We start from the raw sequence: 22331 nt of genomic DNA on the forward strand, positions 1-22331 counted from the left end.
AGGCCTCTTCTACCCCGAACCTTTACCGGTCAATGCGCCAAAGCACGTAAATGGATGGTAGAACGGTTCCCGAAGGTCTATGAATCTATCAGGATGTTTACAGTATTTAGTCACGATTGTCAGAATAGTCTCTATATAGGCTCCGTGGTATAAACGAATCGTTTATTGGTTTATTCTAGAAGTTGAGTAGAATGAGGACTATGATTTATGGATATACAACTTCTTTTATTCAGTGAGTGATAAGTTTCGACTTAGATACTAATGTATTTTATACAGCTTATGAAATGTATCATAATTCATAATTTAATAATAGTACATAAATGAAAATATTTATAGTGTAATACATTTCATTGCCTGCTTCTGGAATTTGGAACATGAACTATCAAGACATCATTGAATATGTACAGATGTTTCATTGAAAGCGCTTCTGAGTATAATTAGATATGCTTTAAATGACAGATCATAATACATTGTTGGTGGTATGCTCAGGGTTATAAGCACTGAAGAAATTCGCAAAGGCAATCAATGGTAAATATAACTGTTCTTAATAACTCAGATGTAGCATTTTCATTTCAGAGGTCCCCATATGTTTTTTTGAGCAAAGAATTCAGACATGTATGTTCAAAATATATACAATGATTTGTGATGAATTTCGTAAACAAAACAATTACCTAATAGAAGCTGTTCTGAGACTGCAAAGACATATAAAGGTGCTTGAGCACTTGCTGGGCACGTGTGGTTAAGGGGGAGACAGCAGCCAGTATGCAGCAACAGATTTTTGTCTTAAGAAACCTCTGTGCCAGCCAAACCCATCCCACCCCAAACAAACCACCAAAACAAGTCCCTAATTCTTGCTGGATGGAAAACTTTCACTGTCTGACATTACCTAAAACGAATAAATTATAGTTAGATAATACAATATTGGAGCTTAAGCCTTAGAAGAAATTTGACTTGAGTGTGTGAGTGAGTATGGTTTCATGCCACTTTCTGGAATATTGCAGCTATATCATGGCAGAGGACACCAGAAATGGGCTTTGCATATTGTACCTGTACAATGTACAAATGAACCTTCTAACAACTAGGCTACCCTACTGCCATGACTTGCAATGATGATGATGATGATGATGATGATGATGATGGTGTTGGTGTTCCTGGTGATGATGATGATGATGATGATGATGATGATGATGATGATGACAGTTTGATTCACTATGTTAGCTGTTTTCAGATCGAGATGAAGGCTCACGTTTCTCAGGATGAGCCTGATTGTTTCTAAAGTCCACCTTCCACAATGGCGGCATATGTTTGGGCTGCATCGTGTCCAGGAAATGCTTCCTCCACATCTTCTCAAAATCATACAGTTTGTTCTGGGACCTGTAGTACATCACCACCTTCTTACCATGGGGAACATGCGAGCTGTTGACAACTCTGAAATACAAAATGGATGTTTTAGTACTAGTCTTTTGGGGTGTCTACAGGCAGACTTTGAAAATCATTTGTTTTGAGATGAGACCTCTACTTATGGCAACTGTTCACTGTTCAACTGTAGTCTGCAGACTTTGTTGCCAGTCATGTGTAAATGACACTAAAACTGTTATTATAGTTCTTGTATTTTCCCAAATGCGCAGATCGATGCTCATGTTGTTGATCACTGGATTGTCTGGTCCAGACTCGATTATTTAGACCGCCGGCATATAGCTAGAATATTGCTGAGTGCTGCGTAAAACTAAACTCACTCACTCACTTTTATATTCTCCGTTAGCTTTAATCAGTTCTATCTGTATAAGGGACTGTGATAGCAAGCACAAGGGACCAGTAATATTAGTTCTTCATAACTGTCATTGGTTGTGGGCATTTTGAATGAATTCTACAGGTGGTTATTTGTTATATCCAACAGTTCATTACAAGTATGTGTGTTATAAACATAACTTACTCATCAAAATCGCAACATGGCTGTAATATTGCTGATGCGACATAAAGTTTTAACTCACTCTCATCGAAAAGGAATATCATCACTGGATCGTCTGTTCAGTACAATTTGCTAGACATGGTAAACTTCCAAAGTCAGTTATGTGAGAGAGTCAGTGCGTCAGGCAAAGTGCAGCTTTGAACAGAATTTCAGTTGTATAATGATGCAGGGAAATGCCAAAAATGACACATCTCTGACACTGACCAATTTGCAGAACCCAAGACCACAGTATTATTCATTTTGACAAACCTTGAAGGGAGGGGGTCATTTTCCCCCGTTTTCACAAATTCCAACTCTCACCCCCTCTGGATCCATCTTTGTTATCTTGGCAAACCAGCATTCAAACCCACAATAACAGGTTGCAGTTGTGTCTGAGGGACATGACTCAACACACGTACTTGTAACTATTCTGGGTTGGAACTGATCTTCAGTAACCAATGCTCCTCATAAGAGGTGAGTTACAGGATCAGGTGGTCAGGCTCACTGACTTGCCTGTCATATGTCATTGTATCCCAATTGCATAGATCGATGTTCTTGCTATTAATCACCGCATTGTTTGTTTATACAGACAGTTAAGATCAAGGAAACTAAATTGCCGAGTGTGACATAAAGCTAAATTCACTCACTCACAGCAATGTACATATTTCATGATGACAGAGCCACTTGTACCACATCACTGATCAGAAGACACCAAATATATCAATGCCTGTATCACATGGCAGCAAGTTATCAAGATCAGTAACCACATACAACAGTGCCATGGCATCACAATACTGAAAAATTGAATTAAATGGGATCTGAAATATATCATGAACATGTACAAAGACTCACTTTACATCCATTTCTAAAGCTTGTTCAATGATTTCAGGTTCAAGGGAGGTAACTTCATAAAAATCCATCACAGTCTTTTCCAGCTCTTGAACTCTGGTTTGTGGGATCTTCTCTCTGTTGAACTTGAGAGCTCTGGAATAAACACAATAAGAATGATCTATATCTGTGAAATAATACTGATTTGGGGGTAATTTCCTACATAAAACTGTGACAGACCCGAAGTTCATACCCTGGCGTCTCCAGGTAACACTTTTCCCCAAAAAAAGCTGAAAAACTGCTGATGCAGTGTGAAGCAGCGCTCACTCGCCTGAACAAAAAGAGGTGAGCTAACAAACACTGTCCTTACTTTGCTTAAATTCTATAAAGATTGCATGAGCACATACTTAGCAGCAGCCTTGACCTTCTGTAGTTCATGATCTGTCACGGTTTTGGAGCCGGCACCTGAGTCTAGAGGAGCATTACACTGATGGGCCAGTTGCTGTCGGAGGATGGCGTCATGTTGAGAGCTCACTTGATAACAGTCAGGACACAAGATCAGAATGTTCTGTGAGTACCGTGCCGATTTCAGTACACTATGAAAATACCTGCAAGAAAATTATTTGAAACATGATCTATCATGCTCTATCGAGGGTCATGTTTATATATACTGAGCAGCAAAAGAAATGCAACTCACAACATAAACATGAATGCTTACTTTTATTAGATTTCATTTTGGGGGGGGGAAACTTCCATTTCTTTTGTTCTTCAGTATGTATACAGCATGAGAGCTGTTTGATGAATGATTAATGTCCATATTTGTGGGCATGTGATTGAAGCTTAAATATTGGGCGATTTGCTGATTGTGAAAGGAAGTATAATTTAGAGTTATCACCCTCAGTTGTTGGGTAAACTGGTAGCTTGATCCTACAGGAAGTTACATGATGTGAATGGATGGGACCTTCAATATTAACTAAACATTAACTACACAGTACTTGCAAAGCATGAACACCACTATAGATTCAAGACTAAAGCATGGGTTCTTGTCATGATGTATGATTGTGACATGTACTCTGCTTTGGGGGATTGAAAGTACAAGCCTTTCTTTATTCTTTTCCAGGTTACTTCAAAGGGTATATATTGCAGTGTGGTTGAAATTCTGGAAAAGAACAAAGCAACACTTTCACATTCATTCTATGAAATGAAGCTGTGATGTAGACCTGTTGAATTCTTACCTCTTATACTCAGTTGGAATGACATATTTCTTAATGAAGGCCTCTGTTCGGCCACACACTGCACACATGGCTACTTCATCCTCACTGTCCCCGTACAGATTATCGTAGTCCTCATTTTCATATGTCTTGTCCAGCTCATACTTCAACTGGACAATGAAGGGGTCATCACTGATCTTCCCTGTCAGTAGGAAACGCCAGTAAAATCTCAACCGATTTAACTCAGGCTGGTTTTCACCTTTACGAATGGCAGTACATGATTGGACTGCATTGTAATAAAGGAAAAGTGTCCTCCACCATTGTGTGAATGCCCAATATATCACTCACCACCTAAGGTGCTTTAAAAGAATCTCTTAAAGACTTTTTGTCTGTAGTTATAGAAATGGTGAGTGAGTGGTTGTATAGCTGAGTAAGTGGGTGAGTGGCTGGGTTTTGGGTGAGTCAGTGTGTAGCCCATTGTGAAACATGCTTCAGAACACCAAGTTGCCAGTTAATATTAACAATGAATCTGTTGAAACCATTAATGAGAACAAGTATCGTGGAATATACATTGATAACAAACAGAATTTTAATGTGAACACAGATGCTGTATTCATGTGGTGTCAACAAAGGATACACTTCTTGCACAAACTGGGATCTTTCAGTGTTAATCAGTCAATTATGTGTCTTTTCTATCAGTTCTTTATACAGAGCATTCTGGCTTTTTCTGTACAATGCTGGTATGGAGCCTTGTCCCATAAAAACAGAAACTGTCTAACATTAACAAGAATAGTTGTATTAGCAAGTAAAATTGCAGGTGTATCTTTTCCTAACCTAGATGAAATACATGTATATGAAGAAATTGTCTAGTCAGTCCTTAAGATTATATCTGATACAGATCATCCCATTCACTCTGGGTATATATTACTTCTGGGTGCCGTTATATTTTACCCTGTTTTAAATCCAGTCACGCCATGAAATCCTTTGTCCCACCAATAATAAGATTTTAAAGTATTCATAGTGTTTGTCTTACCTTGTTAGCGTGTTATTAGTGTTATTTATTCAATGAAAAAATTTAATCATTTCAAGAAAAAATTCCCTGATGTGTAATAGAGTATTGTCATTCTCATCATTGTCACTTTCCATACTGGTATAATCTAGAAACAGGTATCATAGACTAACATACCACGAGCAAACCAATAATCCACTCCAAAATGTCTAGGGAACATCAGTGCCTAAATGACATGGCAGCCTGTGACCCCTAATGTTTATTGATCCTGAACACCACTTAAATAGTGCTGTTAAAACTGGACTATTAGGAAATACACGCAAGGCCAGACAAATATTATTTTTTTGCTTTCTGGATCTGCCAGTTGTATTTTTTTAAAAATAAATAAAAATAAACATTAATTTCCACTGCTCAAAAAATAAAACAGTAATGTTTTCACTAGCCAAAAATGTAAACTTACTAGAAAAATTTGTTTAGGGTGTTATTTGCCCCATATACACTTCATAAATTGCCAAAAGTAAAATGATTTTAGCATCAAAAGGAAATATTACCAGTACTTTGACTGGTGATTAGTTTTATATTCCCTCTTGCCTTTAGGGTCTTCTGGAAGGACAAATCTGTAAACCTAAAACCAAAATTGGTCTGGCCTAATGAAAACCTTACAGTTCTAAATACACAAAGCATGACATTGCTAAATTGTCATGTTTACTCTGCCAATGAATCAAACTGAATTCAAACCAGTTGTTCAACTGAAACTGAGTTATTAATCTAGTTATCAACATGGCCAAGCTACTTACGTCCAAGGTTCTTCTTCAGGTACCACTCTGCCCTTAGTATGTCACAGCGTTGTATCAGCTTGCCACTCAGCGTCTGGAGCTGGCACCGGAAGTCTATGGGGCGCTGTCTTGGGGAATAGGCCCGAGCTCCATGACTGTCAGTGTCTACTGTCTTATTCAATGGCTGGTAACAATAATCACAGCAATGTGAAAATATGTACATGTATTGTAATTATCATCAATAAAGATTATGAAACTAGAAAGTGTCTGCATTTTAGCAAATGTATCAGAACAGGATGACCACCTTTACATATTGTTTAACATGTCCTTCACCACTGATGACCTTGAGAATGGCCTTGACGCAAGACAATGGAGGAGTCAACATGTCAAGAAGTCTACAGAGTGAAAGTACTCACAATGCCGTAGCTATGCCTCTCCATTTCCCAAAACTTTTAAAAAACAACAGGAGGCAATAAATGATACAGAGATCCTTTCAAACTGCATACAATCAAATGTTTGGATAACTTGCCGAGGACCTGTGGATTTCCTTTCAATACACTATCAAATTCTTAAAGAAGAAACAAAACAGATCCCGTAACCCCCACTCTCTCCACCAAACAAATTTTCACTGGGGAGCGTTTCCCCCTTCCGCAATAATCTCCAGGGTATATGTTATGAAAAATCTCCACTATATCCTGGGTTCATCTATGATCTGGCCAATGATTATATTACATGTACCTCCCTTGGCTGGCTTTCTTTCCAATCAGGTGTCTACGTTGAAAAGTTGAGTGTACCAATCACAACTCACTTCAACTTGGCAATACAATTGATGCAGAGGTACTCTGAAAGAGGTAGAAGGACTTCTTGCATACATTTTTCTTGAAGTTTCAGACCTGTGAGTTTGTCTGTTTGATTTCTCCCAAAATTAAACAAACTTTGCAGCTGCAGCCTCAATCTTTGTTGACAATGGCAAACTCAGTTGTCATGGCAGCTTAGCTGATTCGCTACTGTGAGAATGTGGAGCCAGCAAAGGGAAATAATACAAAATTATTAAGCAGAGCCTTGGATGCATCCAAGGTACTTTTGTGGAGATCTTTCGGAACATGTACCCTGGAGATTATCAAGGATGTGTTCCCCCCTAACCTTTGAACTTCACGATTTATGTGCACACCCCACAACCTCTCCCCTACTTCTCCAAAATATTGGATCTGCCCTGTGCACAACCTTATGAAATTGTGGACTCTAGAACCCCACCTGTCTGACACCATCTTCTTTGTTGTGCGACCTGGTACTACAGAAAGGTTTGTCTATATACCACTGACACATGGCTAATGCAGACTGCCAAAACTCCTCCTCTCCCACACTCTCCATCCCTGGGGGGTACAGCTCATCGGGGTTCTGATTCAGCATCTTCGTGAGAACCAGCTTTGTGAAGATGTCAACAGCTACAGCTGCGTCAGCTGCTGCGTACTGTATCTGGAAGAATGGGTGACTTTCTACTAAACACTGGTGCTTGTAACACTAAAAACTGCCATCAAGGTATGTAGTGTCACTGATGGGATCTGTGCAACTAACAACAGATCCTGACATATCAAAGAGAAGTAACTGTGCATAGTCAGTATTAATTGCTGTATGAGAACGTAAGGCGACACAACCATAAAATGTGCATACAGTTGGAAGGAATATTTTGCTTATTATTCTGGATTACAAGCAGACATATTGAATGAAAGTAGATTTTGTTTTAATGTGTTAAGAGTGAGTGAGTGAGTTTAGCTTTATGCTGCTTTTAGCAATATTCCAGCCACATCAAAGCAGGGAAGACCAGAAATAGGATTCAAGCATTGTACCCATGTGGAGAATTGAACATCAGGTATTCGGTGTGGTGAGAGAACACTTTAACCACCAGACTACCCTACCATCCCTGTATCAGAATGACATGCTGATTCCCACCTTACCAAAATGGATGTGTGTAGTTAAATAGGTCTCCTTTACATGTTGTATTTTAAGAATATTAATTACTGAAACCAAAAAGTCACTTCAGGAAGTTAAATATACCCAAAATAGCTTAAAGAACACTCACATTTGAAAGGTATGTATGGCAAGCCATGACAGACGAACTTTAGTTATAAAAGAAATATGTTGCTCTTTTGATTGGTATATTTGGCACATATAATAAAACTAATAACTATGTTTTTGTTGTCCAACAGTCTAACCAAGTCCACAGTATCATGCAGAGTGTTACTGTCAGGCATGATTGTACCGCAGATTAACTGCTATTATGGTATATACGATGATGCAGATAAAATATAAAAAAATTCACCTAATTTAAATTATAATTTCAGATATTTACAACCAGAAGCTTACTAAATTAAACTAATGTTCTCTCTCCCTGTGACCACTGACAAAAAGAGTACTGAAGTTTGTGATTGTCCTACTCACCTGTTGTTCACTGAGCGTCTCTGCTTCCCAGTTTCCACATCGGATGTAATCATCCTTATCCAGCATCACTCCTAGGACAGACTCTGCCAGACCCTGGAGGCCACGGGATTTACTGTCACATGAAAAAAAATTATAAATGCTTGTTATAGATACTTCACACAAACATCACACACATAGAGCCTTTACATCCACACTACACACAGAGATCCTCTACATCCAAAACCCACAGACACCGAACAAGCATGAAACTCAGGATCATGTTAAAGACGTTGGATACTGTGGTTTGTGCACATACTGTATGTGACAGGATGTGACAGTAGGAACTCATATTTATTGTACACGGTTATTTCCATTTATCTTGCTTCTAATCATATGTCATTATAATTTGGCCATACAAGCATTTATCCTGAGATAAACCTGGGCAAGCGTTACCTCCCCTTATCAAATTTCATTTGTTTATGCTATTTTAATTTGAGATGTTGATACCCATATTTTTTTATAGTGTGAATTTACTATATAAAAATTCACTTCATAAAAAAATCTTTTTACGTCTTTTTTTCATTGATGAATCCATATTGTTTTTTAGATACTTGTTTTTTAGATTTAGTTAGTGTGTCAGATCCTACTTGCTGCAATGAAACTTGATTTCCCTGCTTTACTTCATATCAATACTGAAATATCTTTACAAAAAACACATACTGAACAATAACAGTATACAGTTATTTTTAAGAGAACTTTTATTGACATACTACTTTATAATTAGATACCACTTGTCAAACAAATGCCATGGTAACTTGCTATATTTACTACATGATTAGATTCGGGACACATTTTCCCACAAAATGATACTAAATTTAGAAATTTCTTGACATTTTGATACTTGGTATGGAACCTCCTCAATCATGCAGTTGTCACCATGTAACCGACTTACCAAGTGTATACATGGGTCAGCTGAGGCATGAGGAACCTCAGATCCACACAGCCACTTACAGGAAGGCCGTAATCTCGATACAGCTTCTTGCCATCATCCTTCACAGCCACACCCACTTTCAAAACACTGAAATGACAGACTTGGGATATCACAAGCATAATAATGTCTTAACTGAGTTTAGTTTAACTCCACTTTAAGCAAAATTTCAGCTGCTGCACAGCGAGGGACACCTGAAATTGGCTTCACTAATTGTACCCATATACGGAATCAAACACAGGTCTTCAATGTCATGAACCAGTGCTTTAACCACTAGGCTTCCCCATCATCCTATATAGATTCAACAATATTTTATTGAGTCAGGATCCAAACACACATCATATATTACACTGTCTTGCACATCACTGAACACATTACAAAAACCTAAAAATAAAAGAAACTTCTGCCTCTAATGTGTTCGAGTTAGATTTCTAAAAAGCATGTAAGTATAATACTGACTGTTTGTCTGTGAGGAAGTGTCTGAGTGAGTGAGGAACTCTGTTCTCCATCTGACAGAGGCGTACCAGTAGACAGAGGCCATGTTGTGTGGAGATCTGTAGAAGGGCCACGGGGTGACGGATGAACTCCTCGAACACCCATTCACAATCCAGACCTACCACCTACAAGATCAAACTGACATGGTTAACATGTTCTATTCAGCTAATGCAAACATCCCTTCAGACACCAGTTTCTTTTCTATTTTCATGTTTGTGCAAACATTTATTTTTGCAGCCTTTGAAAACAGCTACTACAAATATATTTTTCTTAATTTGCTATTGAAGATTCATTTCTTTAAAGATTTAAATAAAATAGATTTGACTAAGAGGTACCCAAGCATCACATGTTCAGTTAGTTTCAGTGCCTCCTGCCTAACTGACCATTAATGACAAGTTTCATTGCCTCCTGCCTAACTGACCATTAATGACAAGTTTCATTGCCTCCTGCCTAACTGACCATTAATGACAAAGAAAGTGTCAGAAAAGAAACTTGTTATAAGCAAAAGATAATATCAGCAATGGCATGACAAAGTAGAAAAAAGGTGCAAGAAAGAATTTGTTTTTATGTTTTCTGATGGTCACTATTCATACTGAAAACAGGTTTTGTAGATAGGTCTCACAATATTGGTCAGTTTGTACTACAAGCATCGGTCGCTTGGGTCCTACTCTAACCAAGCTGACTCAGAGTGCCTGTTGAGCATGATGAGGTTGAAATTCAGCAAACAACAGGCAAATATATCTAATTTCAAACTGAGCACAGTTATTCCCATTAAATCTAGCTATTGCTATAGTTCATTGCATATGTATTTCATAGAGAAAAATCTTAAACAAACCCTGATTTGTTTAGTGTCTTCAAGTAGTTGAGGAAAGACCTTCTCCCACTGTGCCGCTGTTGTAATCACATGGGTGACTCCTTCACCATTTTTACGAATCCTCACCTTCTTCTTGCCTTTACTTGATGTTGATGTCAAGTGTCTCTTGGTCCATAGTAGATAACCTTAAGGAGTTACGACATTTCATTCAGCAAACTCAGATATGTTTGAGAATGAAAGAGATTTTGGATGGTTAGAATATTTGAATATTTAATGGCAGAAAATTCAAAGAAATGACATTTTGTTCTAAAAAATAATATAAATATATTGATATACTAAATAAAAAATATATATGATAAAAAATAGCACATATTTTGGTGTTTCATGTTGGAACAAGGAAAGTAAAATATGATTAAGATAATATTTTGTACAAAATATCATAAGCAGAAATAAAAGAATAACAAAATAGATAATAGATCTATATGCTTCTTTAAATTGACATGTGTTTTTAACGTTTAACTTATTTCAATTTCATCTTTACAGTCAGTGCAAATGTTTATATAGAAATAAACATACAATGAGATAACTTCAAAGATAATGAGTACTTATATGCTAGGAAACATTACGTTTATCTTTTTGAACCGGCAACTTTACTTTACTTGGCAATCATCTGTCATGATCTGACGATCGAATACGTACCTCCAAATCCAAAACCCACAAAAATGAGGGCATGAACAATCAAAAGACCCATTGAGGCTTTTATTTTATACATTGTGTTTTCTGACTACCGGGTAGCGTGGTTCTAGCCTTGTGAAACTGTCAGTCTTAAAATACGTCAAACCCTACAAATAACGTGAACCTGGCAATAACATGTTTGTGTGGTGCAATGTTGGTCGCCATTTTAGGTCACATGATGAAAACATTCAGTCACATGACTTCAAGCTGACTTAGAAATTCCAACTGATTGATGTTCATGAAAGTTAAAGCTCATTTCCGTATTTTGATCAGTTTTAACGCGACGAGTTGCTGTTGTTGTTTTGTTTTTTGTTGTTTTAGTTGTTTTTTTTTTGGGGGGTGTGCTTTTTTTTCACTGCACCATATTCACACAAGGGAAAATAGATCATAGAAGAATCATGGAAGCGTTTCTTTCTTTTGTTTCGGTTTTATTTATTTATTTTGTGTGTGTGTGTGTGTGTGTGTGTGTGTGTGTGTTTTGTTGGGGTTTTTTTATGTTGGCTCATTGCGTATCAGGGAGACTATACAGAGATGTTGCAGATTATCCTTGTCCGTATCTAGATTAGATAGCCTTTGGTAGCTTCATAATTGCTCATGTGATATTCCTAATTACTTCTTGTAAACCGTTAATCATAGAAGTTGTTCACTTGCATTACATTCATTACGGTATAATATTGCAGACACGACTGTCGTTTGAGGTTAAGACACCATGTGATAAAAGTTCAGTCCGAAGCACACGCGGCCATGACCTTGGGGATCACTTCAGAACTAACCAGAGACCATATATTATATGGTCTCTGAACTAACCTTTAACTGTGGATCGGGTGGTAACAACCCGTGGATTGTCGCAGAAAGTCTTGTCAACGACTATATATTTCTCGCCTAGCCCTGACAGGCTGCAAAGCTATTCATCTAGATAGTATTGGAGACTTGGCCAACTTTTTCAGCAACAAGAATATATGCATGTGCACACCCAACATTTTTTTTTATAATGGTAGCAATGCCCCTGTCTATAATATTTTCATAAAGTATGAAACATGTACCAACTGCTACCGACCTTGTCATAATTAAACATGCACTCACTCCTGAAGTATTACATTGTTCGTGCTCCTTTCATTCAGTTTATGGCGTGATCTTGAAGGTCCCGGGGTAGAATAGGCCTTCAGCAACCAATGCTTGCCATAAAAGGTGACAATGCTTGTCGTAAGAGGCGACTAACGGGATCGGGTGGTCAGACTTGCTGACTTGGTTGGCACACGTTATTGGTTCCCAAATGCACAGATCGATGCTCATGCTGTTGATCACTGGATTGTCTGGTCCAGACTCGATTATATACATACATTATTTATAGCTGGAATATTGCTGAGTGTGGCGTAAAACTAAACTCATTCACTCACTCACTCACTCAGTTTATGGAATGATATTGCTAAAATATTGCTAAAAGCATCTCAAAGTCCAACTCCAATTAAAGGTCCAAGACCTGCATCACTTTCATTTCAAGGCTTTCCTTAACAGGCAGACAAGCGCTGATATAGTAAGGGAAAAATTAAGGGATTACATGAAAGCACAATTGTTCCTTTATTTTCCTTTCCAGATTTCTTCACAAGCTGCATCATTCAATGCTTGTGAAGAAACTGGAGAAAAAATCAAACAACACTTGTGCTTTCATGTGTTCCCCTATTCTTTCCCTCAGTATATATAACACACCAAATCACTCTGTTCATTGCAGACTGAAGATGTGGGTGGTTCTGCTGTATCGGTGTCTGCTAGTTCAAGCCTTATGGATTCATGGCAGATGCCATTCTTAGCTTGTCAGACCTCTCCTTTTAAATAGAACTAGGGTAGGATCTGTACACCTATATATCTTTCTAACACTGCTTCTAAGTGACGCCAGCGTGATGTTACTTGAATCCCTAGTCACTGCCACATTAAACCAGCCTCTCTTACTCTTTCAATGCTAAACACCTGTTTTCATCTTAATGGTGCAAATAGTCAAATAGTCTAACTATAGATGGAAGTATACTTGATCTGTATGTATGGAGGTACTTACAGTCTTCTGGAATATCAGGATAGATACAAGCAGATGCCCTGATGTAACTGCGTTGTACACTGTTTAAGGGTACATGTACATATAGAATTATAAAATCATATCCCAACAAATACTGAAGAGGAAAACTGTTGTCCCAATGATTATTTTACAGGCAACTGCATCATGTGACCTTGGCGGTTTTGTATGAATATGACCAGCAAAGAGCAGATTTTGTCCTCTCATAAAACCGAACTCTTCTGGCAAGAACATGGGTATTGAATTACAATTTACAGTGCATTTTAGTGGACAGATAAGAACTTTTGACTGTTAGCAGAACAGAGCAGAATAGAATTTTATACAGTACAATAAAATTAAGCAATATATTAGAGTATCACATGACGGTCAACGTAAATCAAATACATTTCTCAAAAATATGGCTACATTTTTTACAATTTTGACATTTTTGGTACTTCAAATGCTACTAACATGTAGGTAAGATAGAATATATTTTTCATGAATAGCTGAATATTTCTCACAGTCAATCATAACATGAAATTCATCTTCTCATTACATAATTTACAAAATGAATTCAAATCATTATCAACCCGTGAAGGTCCCGGGGTAGAATAGGTCTTGGCAACCCATGCTTGGTGACTATGCTTGTCGTAAGAGGCAACTAATGGGATCGGGTGGTCAGACTTGCTGACTTGGTTGGCACATGTCATCGGTTCCCAATTGCGCAGATCGATGCTCATGTTGTTAATCACTGGATTGTCTGGTCCAGACTCGATTATTTACAGACCGCTGCCATATAGCTGGAATATTGCTGAGTGCGGCGTAACACTAAACTCACCCACTCACTCACTCACTCAAATCATTATCTTTAGATTTACGGTAACTGTTAACTCTAAAGTTGTGTAAAGAGATTCTAAATTTGCAAAATGCTCTGATCAATGATATGTCAGTCAAATGGAGAATGGATCCCCCTTTTCACCGAGCAGAGAGAGGGTACCTGGTGGCATAAATCGTCTAGCGCCTCACAGGCAGCTTAGGTTATCTGGGGTAATAATAATCAGATTGTGATTAGTCAGCGCTTCTAGCATTGCCACTGTGTGGTGGAAGTCAGTCCTCCACAAATACTCTTATTATTAAACGAGCACTTTCAATTATTAGGCTGTAACATGCTTAAAATTAACTTAACAACACCAGGGAGGGTGATACACTATTATATTATCAGCCTTTGTTGACATAAATAAAATAAATTAACATGATGTGGCTACTGTGTTGTCATGTTGACATGAAGCATATCTTGCTCCTCAACATCCTGTACACTGTTGCTAGGCAACACTGGAAGGTAACTTCCAGTGTGTTTCCTGACCCACCATGCACCAGTCTCCGCCTCTGGACTTCCAACCTTAGAGTAGCTGTATCTGTACAACTCTGCTCTGATAAATCTGAAATATTATTCATTAAATCTTAACGCTTTGTTTCTTCATGGCATTATAACATTCATTCAGAGACCACTCACTAAATACGAGAATGGTGCTTTTCCAAATGGACACGCTCAACCAACTGTCACTGTTGTCTGCAGTAAAAATATTCATCAAGCACAAAAGGCGTACAAAATAAATGAACTATTGTCATTATTTATAAATAAAACTCAAGTCTGTTGGTCAAAAAGCTTTTAAAAATATTAAATTTCTATTTCATACTTCCCCTGGTGGTATTGCGAGATTGGGGTACATACTTGGGTGGCTGTTGATCTTCAAATGGGTTATAAGCAATCAAGGACAACATATCCTCATCATTGGCAAGTAGTTTGAAGATGAGGAGCTTCAGCCATGAATGTTTCTTGTGGCCCTGAAAAGTTTATAACTTGACGTGAGTCTATTATTGTTATTATTATAGGATATTTATATAGCACACATATGCTTGCAGCTAGTACACGCTCAAGGCACTGGTATATTTCCCTCAATCATTGGATGTCAATCCCAACGGCACATCATATTATCATCCTCAGCTCCATGGGGATCATACAACTCTTGCAGCCACAAGGCGCACTGAGTTATTGCGGCTTCCTCATCTTTACTAGGTACCCATTCAGAGCTGGGTGGACTGAGACACTCAGTCACAGTATATCTTCCAAGTTTACTGCACATTGCTGTACCTGCCTCGGGGCGTTTGCATGTATTCATGAGACCACCATCGGATCATATACCAAAGGTTTCATGGGTTCTTTTAAGTGCACTGGTTTGTGTACTGTACACCAGTGGTTGTGACAACACTGAAAGAGTCAACACAGAAAGTTGACTTCAAGGTCTTTTCACCTGGTCACAGGTGGGCTTGATCCATACACCTTAGGTTCGCTGGATCACAGGCCTGGCGCTTTAGCCAGCCTGCCCACCATGTCCCTTTGTTCTACAGAGCAGACAAATATTTTGTCTTTCGAGAATCAAAACCATCAACCTTGCCCTGTCTAGGACATCCTCAATATCTCCAGAGTATACGTTCTGATAAGTCTCCACTATACCCTGGATGCATCTACTGCTATGCCCAATAAATTTATTACCTCCCTTGGCTGGCTTTTTATCCAATCAGGTGTGTACGCTGGGAAGTTGAGCGAACCAATCACAACACACTTTCGGTTTTTAAACTATCTAACCGATTAAACTTGGCTACACGAACTATGCACAAATTCTCTGAATGAGGCAGAAGGAGTTCTTGCATATATTTTTTTAAAATTTTCGGACCTATCAACGTGTCTGTATGATTTCTCCTAAATCTGAGTCGCACTGAGAACAAACCTTCACAGTTGCAACCGCTATCGTTATTGACACTTTCAAGTTCAGTTGTAACGGCGGCTTAGCTGATTGGCTGATTGTGAGAATGCGAGCCAGCAAAGGGAGGTAATAAAATTTTCGGACCGAGCCAGGGTATAGTGGAGACATATCGGAACGTATACCCTGGAGATATCGAGGATGTGTCTAGGAAGACGTTTATCCACTTCAGAAACAGTTACAGACAAAGAACATGAAAGAACATTTATGAAGATTTTCTCTAATTACCAGTCATCGAAAGCAGGGACTCAGATTGTTCCTTGTTAGAGCTGCCTCTGAACAATAATCAGTATTCTAGCACGACATTGTGAGATACCATTACTTGATTCTGACTGGACTCAAGAGTTCATCAAAACTGTACTTACATGGCAGTTCTAGTACCACTAATTACAGTGACCAATTGAATCTGTATTGATAGAATGAACTCTTTGACCCTTTAGTTTGTAACCAAACATCTTGGACATGAGTGATTTCTACTTCTGCAGCATATTTAATGTGTTAAAAGAATAAAGCGAATGGTCTGAAGAAGAATTTCTACAGCATAATCTCACTGAAGAAACGTTGCAGCAGGAAAATTCGTAAGCAGCGAAAAGGGAAAGTATTCCTCCATACTTCACCCTAAGGTGTTTGGTTTTCACATTACATTTAGCGATCTTTAATCAATAATGAAGGGCAGCAAGACTGAAAACAGGGTAGCGTTATCTTCTAATTCCAGCTATATGATGTTCTCAGAAATAAGAAAGTATGCACCTCATAAACCAGTGACTGATACAATGAGTGATAACCCAAACTGTAAGACCAACAATGACAACATTCCAGAATACCAAAATCGATACATCTTCTTCACATGCTTGTTAGGGATAAGTCTGACCCAGAATCCTCCTGGGACTGTGGACCTATTCTGACAGGAGTCTTTCAATGTCTTACTGGGCCGAGGGGTAGCCAAATGGTTATAGCGTTTCTAGTCATGCCAAAGATTAGGTTCGATTCCCCAAATGGGTACAATGTGTGAAGCCCATTTCTGGTGTCTCCACCGACTTGACATTGCTGGAATATTGCTAAAAGCAGCATAAAACTGCTCACTCAGCATTATACACAATGAAATCATCGATGATGACCACCAACCTGCAAAGCTGCGACCCACATCAGCCAGTCTAGTCTATAGTGATACGGAGAAATGACACATGGGCGTCGGGTAATGTTGCCAGGCTTACACTTAAACTCATACTCTAGCCACTTGGCACTGGGGTCGTTGGGGTCACTGCTCGAGGTCCCTTCTAGTATGATCTCCGTTCGTTTTCTTGTTATGCTGCAAAGAGAGACAATCCAGAAAAAACTCATATTTCTTCCATGAAACAATTCAGGTTTGTTAATGATCATAATGTACACACCCTCATTAAGTTGGATTAGATTTTACATTTTGGTGTTCTTTAACACCATGTCCAACTGTATAGCAACATTACAGATAGTTTAATGAGTGTTTGCTAAAAATGAAGACCCATAAACAACAAGGTCATGCACGGACATTACCTGGATCACTGAGTTAAGGTAACTTGTGTTGTTTAATATGAGCTTCAGAAAGTCTTAGCCCAAAGATCATGATTGAAATAACCCTAAGATCATGATAACAATAACCCTAAGATCATGATAACAATAACCCTAAGATCATGATAACAGATTCATGTCAGCTTTGAGACACATTAAGATAACACAATAACTTTTGAATGTGCTCTGTCCATCAGCCTTTGAAATATATAGCAGTCACTATCCTGAGACTATTAAAATGTGTAAGGCCCAAGCGAAAATAAATCACTGTTAGCCCACAAAGACTAACAGCACTGGAGTGATAGAATTCTGAATCAGTTCTCAATATGTCAAAACTACAAATCTGATTGACTGCTGGCTGACTTACCTTCCAAAAGCCCCATATGTATTGACAAGTCTCAGACTGTCATAGTATTTGTTCATAGCCTGGTGCTGAGAGATGAGATTCTGGACAACTGGAACACTGAGTACAAGGATGAGGATTCCCAAGCCAATGTTGAATATACATCTCAGTGACCTGCCTGTGCAAAGACAATATTTGATACACCATGGTCAGGGGTAGGACAACTGGAAGGTTAGTCCGAGTTAAATCTTAAGTATACTAGATGGATATCAACCTGCAGCAATAAAATATATTCCTACTGCTATGGCTGAAGTGGTCACTGTTGGCATAGGTACTACAGATATGTAAACCAGGTACTTTTGATGCATTTAGGAAAAAATAATGTAATTCTTGTTTCAACATTCATGATAAGAGTTTGCTGACTGTTTTGATGAAACCAACCTAATGTGCATTGACTGTAAACATGCATGACTTAAACGTTTTCGTGCAACCAATTTATTTCACACTCTATGACAAGCCGAACGAAACAGCTACAATTTATAATATAACTCCTCCCCCGTCAAGTATGAAATGTACGTATAAAAGAATTATCTTTGCTGCCAAGTCACCAGTTTCTTGAAAAAACACTCACATTTCATATTTATTCCACTTTCTGTTTGGTGCTGTATTTGGGTCACTTGACACTTTACAGACCCAGAATGTCCCGAGAACATCCATCCTAAACTGCGATCATCAAAACAAGCCAGGCTAGGAACAATGGTCAACCAGTTGAGAAAACTCAGGTTCCCACTGGCGATTAACACAACCTGTAAAAGTATCAGTACTTAATATTGATAATCATTATTCCACGCACAATTCAGAGTAAATGGGTATAGCACAGCCAAGTTGTTATCACAGTGTTCTCTGGGTCACAAAACTCATCAGAACTTAAAACCAATTTTGGACATACTTTAATCATACATGACTCCAAAGTAGCATTAATTGGTTCACTTTGCATTAGTTGTGTGGATATACCTGAAAGAAGATCTGTATTCCTCCACCAATGATGGTCATTCTCCGTCCCAGGATCAGGAAGAATGGAGCCACAAGTTCGATGAAGTGGTTGCCAAGTGTCTCCATCTTGTGAATCAGTTCGGGAGACTGATGCAGGTAGTAACTCAGGGGGTTTGGCAAAGGCTGGGTCTGACAAGAGACATGAAAAACATTTGAGTGAGTGAGTATGGTTTCATGCCACATTTAGCATCATTCCAGGGATGCCAGAAATGGAGTTAATGCATTCTATTCAACTTGAAATCCAAGACACAGACAAATATATGAAAAATATGAAAAGGTCTTGATCTTGAAAGTAACCCTGAGATGTTGTTTACATGAAATGGTGTTGTAGACTTTAATGAAAGTGTTCTGTACTAGACCTATACGGTATCTGTGTTACCATAGTTACAGATGCCCATGCCGGTCTTCGGACAAAATGTCAGCTGATCCTATTCTTACCTCATAGTGATAATTCATGCATGTTAAATTTCTCCAGCATTTATCTCCCCTTATCTTGATCAATCCCTGAAAAAATATGAAACATGAGTTTAGCCTCTTACCTCCTCCACAAAGCAATAAAAATACAAACAGTTCTTTTTTGATGACACACCAACATTATTATCTTAAATATTTGATTATTTCCTGATATTATAAGGTGCAGATTCAACAAATACTGTATTGTCTGTATGACCAATTTCTTGACAAACCTCTAGTTTTCTTTTTAAATATGCAACCAAGACCAAATTGAGAGTGCAAAGTACCTAGTGTATGTTACAGAAAACAGTAGCATAGACAAGGTCTAGAACTGCCTTGGAATTATTACTGAATTGATTCTACTGATGTGAGAACAATGTTCATTCTTAAACATGCTATCTCTGAATGAAAACTATGCCTGTATTTTAATGAGTGCTGAATTTTCTAGGGGTTCTTATTATGACAAATATGGTATATTGATTTGGTCTTGGTTATTTTCTGTCTGCTAAGGGTAATTAATAACTTCTCATGAAATTTGGCTTCATCATTAAAATGGGGGTTTAAGCTGACTTGATTCAGTCTTCACAGAAATAGCAACTGGCCTCTACCAATATACCTCTGTAATGTAATTTGTAATTTTGGAATACTTTGACTTGGATACCAGTGAATGCATTTTGATTGCTTCAAAATAGATGTCTATATGGATTAATTTTGTGAATACCAACTGCTCCAATTATCCTTCTGCAGAGCAGCCACCGAAGGCTCCAGATAACGATGAGAGATGTCGGGGTGTGATGTGGAATAGATGACAGGTTCCACACTGGACACAGGAATACTGTCAGGAACGCAGTCTCAAGTATTTGGTTTTCCCAACCTACACAAATTTTGAAATGACAATAAGTCCTTTTGCAGTGATGTAGCTGTCATTGTTAAAAAAAATGCCCACACTTACACATGATTGTTGCTAAAAAGGTTGGGTAATACTCCTCCATACTATGTAATATAAAGCTCTGCAACCTATCAGGCTTACTCGTGTTTTGGAATATTTGAGGTTCACCCATGACGTTGTAAGGTCCAAGTTGTTGAGTCATAAGATCAAATGAACAGCCATCTCACTTCTAGACTAGGATGAAGACAGTCAACAACTAGACATAATAGGCTGAGCCCACACCGCAGACTTCGGAAGCCAAATTTTGCACCAGCAAACAATATGCAATGCAAGTAGAATGTCATTAATTGTGTTTTATGAAGTGTCTATTTGTTTATTAAACATCATGAATTCATTCTAAAATCCAATGTATCAGACATATTACTTACCAAAGCTGTACCTGAAAAAAAGGAAAACATTAATCAAGATTTAGATGTCAAGAAGTGTTAATTTTATAACTTCTAATACAGAAAGGTCACAGCGAACCATCCTCTGAGAAAATAGCCTTTTGCTGGTATCTGAGTAAAATATCTACAAATTATTAACATGTATTGAATAACAAAGTATATCTGATGGCAGTAGGAATAATAACTATACCGTACAATCAGAAAATCTACAATCAGAAAATATGCAGAAAAGTAACATAGTTACCATTTTTGTCCAACATTGGCAATAGAATGGTAAATCACCCATAGAGCCAACATAATGAACCAGTTTGCTGCTCCTTGTATTACAAGAAAAAGAGACAGAGTCAAGCCTGTGTATACCAGGTAGTCAAGGATCTCATCCAGGTGTGTGTTGTAGCTGAACAACCAGAAAATACTGGGGCATGTGTTGAATGCCTCCCAGTTAATTCCACCTGTCTTTTTCTTAATCTCATTAAGATACTGGTTGGCAGGTAGGAGGCCATTTCTTCCAATCAGCTGTTTATTCTGATTCAAGGCCACAAGGAAAGCAAACACTGAAACACACCAAAGACAAAGATTCATTCATTCATTCATTTCTGACTCAGATAAAGCATGTATGCTTTAATGCAGCTAGGAAAATGTTCAAATACTGATTGGTCAAATACAGAGTTCTTGTATACAGATTCATTCAAGTTAGTCAACTCCTACTGTTCCATTGCTTACTTCAATCACATGATATTGCATGCATATAAGTTTACAGCACAGCTCTAACTGCAGAGGCAATGTCTCGGCTATTTGAAGCCTAGATGTAGATGTCACATTGTAACTTCCATGGTCTCACATAACTTACATATTCAGGCATAAACTGGAAAAGTACACTATAGCCGGTCACGGACACTGTCCCTGATTTTGTTTGGTATTATCTGATAAGAAAGCATGTGGAATTTTCATCTTCCACAGTGTACTGAAAAACATTTCCCAAATACTCAATTTATGTAAGTGCTCATCCCTCAACAATTCTTCACTAGTTACAATGACAGTTCACTCACAGTAGACAAATCCAAAACATCTCAAAATAACAATCCTTGTTAACCAAAATGTTTCCTTGCTTAGGCCACCGATGCTCTTCTTCTGAGTCTTTGTGTCTCCATTGTCACTGTCGATCGTGTCGGTGTGACAGACGCTCCTTTCCGACATGTATTTTTCACTACTGGAGTCACTGTCATCCACGTCTTTCTTCCTCCGCCTCTTTCTCAATCTCAAAACCTTCTCTCTATCGTCTCTGTTACTTCCTATATTACTCATAATTGTTACAAACTATACAAACTATCTGACATCAACAGGTTGGATACCATCGAGTTCGCAAATATTAAAGGTAGATAACTCTGGTATAATTTATCCGAAACATATCGCTAAAACATTTAAACAAATACGTACAGTGCTTGAAAAATGAAGATCATATAGTTTTTTGTAATCATGCAAAATTGTTCGTGAATAAAAGTCTCCCGTGTGGT

The 22331-nt window shown here is 38.1% G+C and overlaps 2 protein-coding genes across 3 annotated transcripts; both read right to left on the reverse strand.

The window, feature by feature from the left end:
• Positions 1–204: 204 nt before the first annotated feature.
• On the reverse strand, positions 205–11412 carry LOC137265425 (exonuclease 3'-5' domain-containing protein 2-like). Of its 2 annotated transcripts, none has more exons than XM_067800824.1 (11): positions 11187–11412; positions 10509–10672; positions 9638–9798; positions 9143–9268; positions 8212–8323; positions 7027–7248; positions 5794–5956; positions 4012–4189; positions 3184–3384; positions 2801–2932; positions 205–1428 (listed from the first exon to the last, which is right to left on the reverse strand). In XM_067800824.1, the coding sequence occupies exons 1-11, from the start codon at positions 11257–11259 to the stop codon at positions 1215–1217; spliced, it is 1746 nt and encodes a 581-aa protein (XP_067656925.1). In that variant the 5' UTR covers positions 11260–11412; the 3' UTR covers positions 205–1214. The 2 variants fall into 2 exon arrangements, with proteins under 2 accessions (XP_067656925.1, XP_067656926.1); XM_067800825.1 differs by having other exon boundaries at positions 10614–10672; positions 11187–11315.
• A 3057-nt stretch (positions 11413–14469) lies between these two features.
• LOC137265545 (lipase maturation factor 1-like) lies at positions 14470–22225 on the reverse strand. The gene is made up of 11 exons (XM_067800964.1): positions 21867–22225; positions 21062–21371; positions 20800–20810; positions 20208–20356; positions 19468–19533; positions 18991–19158; positions 18608–18782; positions 18001–18154; positions 17214–17397; positions 14999–15111; positions 14470–14705 (listed from the first exon to the last, which is right to left on the reverse strand). The coding sequence occupies exons 1-11, from the start codon at positions 22120–22122 to the stop codon at positions 14528–14530; spliced, it is 1764 nt and encodes a 587-aa protein (XP_067657065.1). The 5' UTR covers positions 22123–22225; the 3' UTR covers positions 14470–14527.
• Positions 22226–22331: the final 106 nt, after the last annotated feature.

The sequence above is a fragment of the Haliotis asinina genome, chromosome 15 (assembly GCF_037392515.1).
Source record: "Haliotis asinina isolate JCU_RB_2024 chromosome 15, JCU_Hal_asi_v2, whole genome shotgun sequence".
NCBI classification, from domain to species: domain Eukaryota; kingdom Metazoa; phylum Mollusca; class Gastropoda; order Lepetellida; family Haliotidae; genus Haliotis; species Haliotis asinina.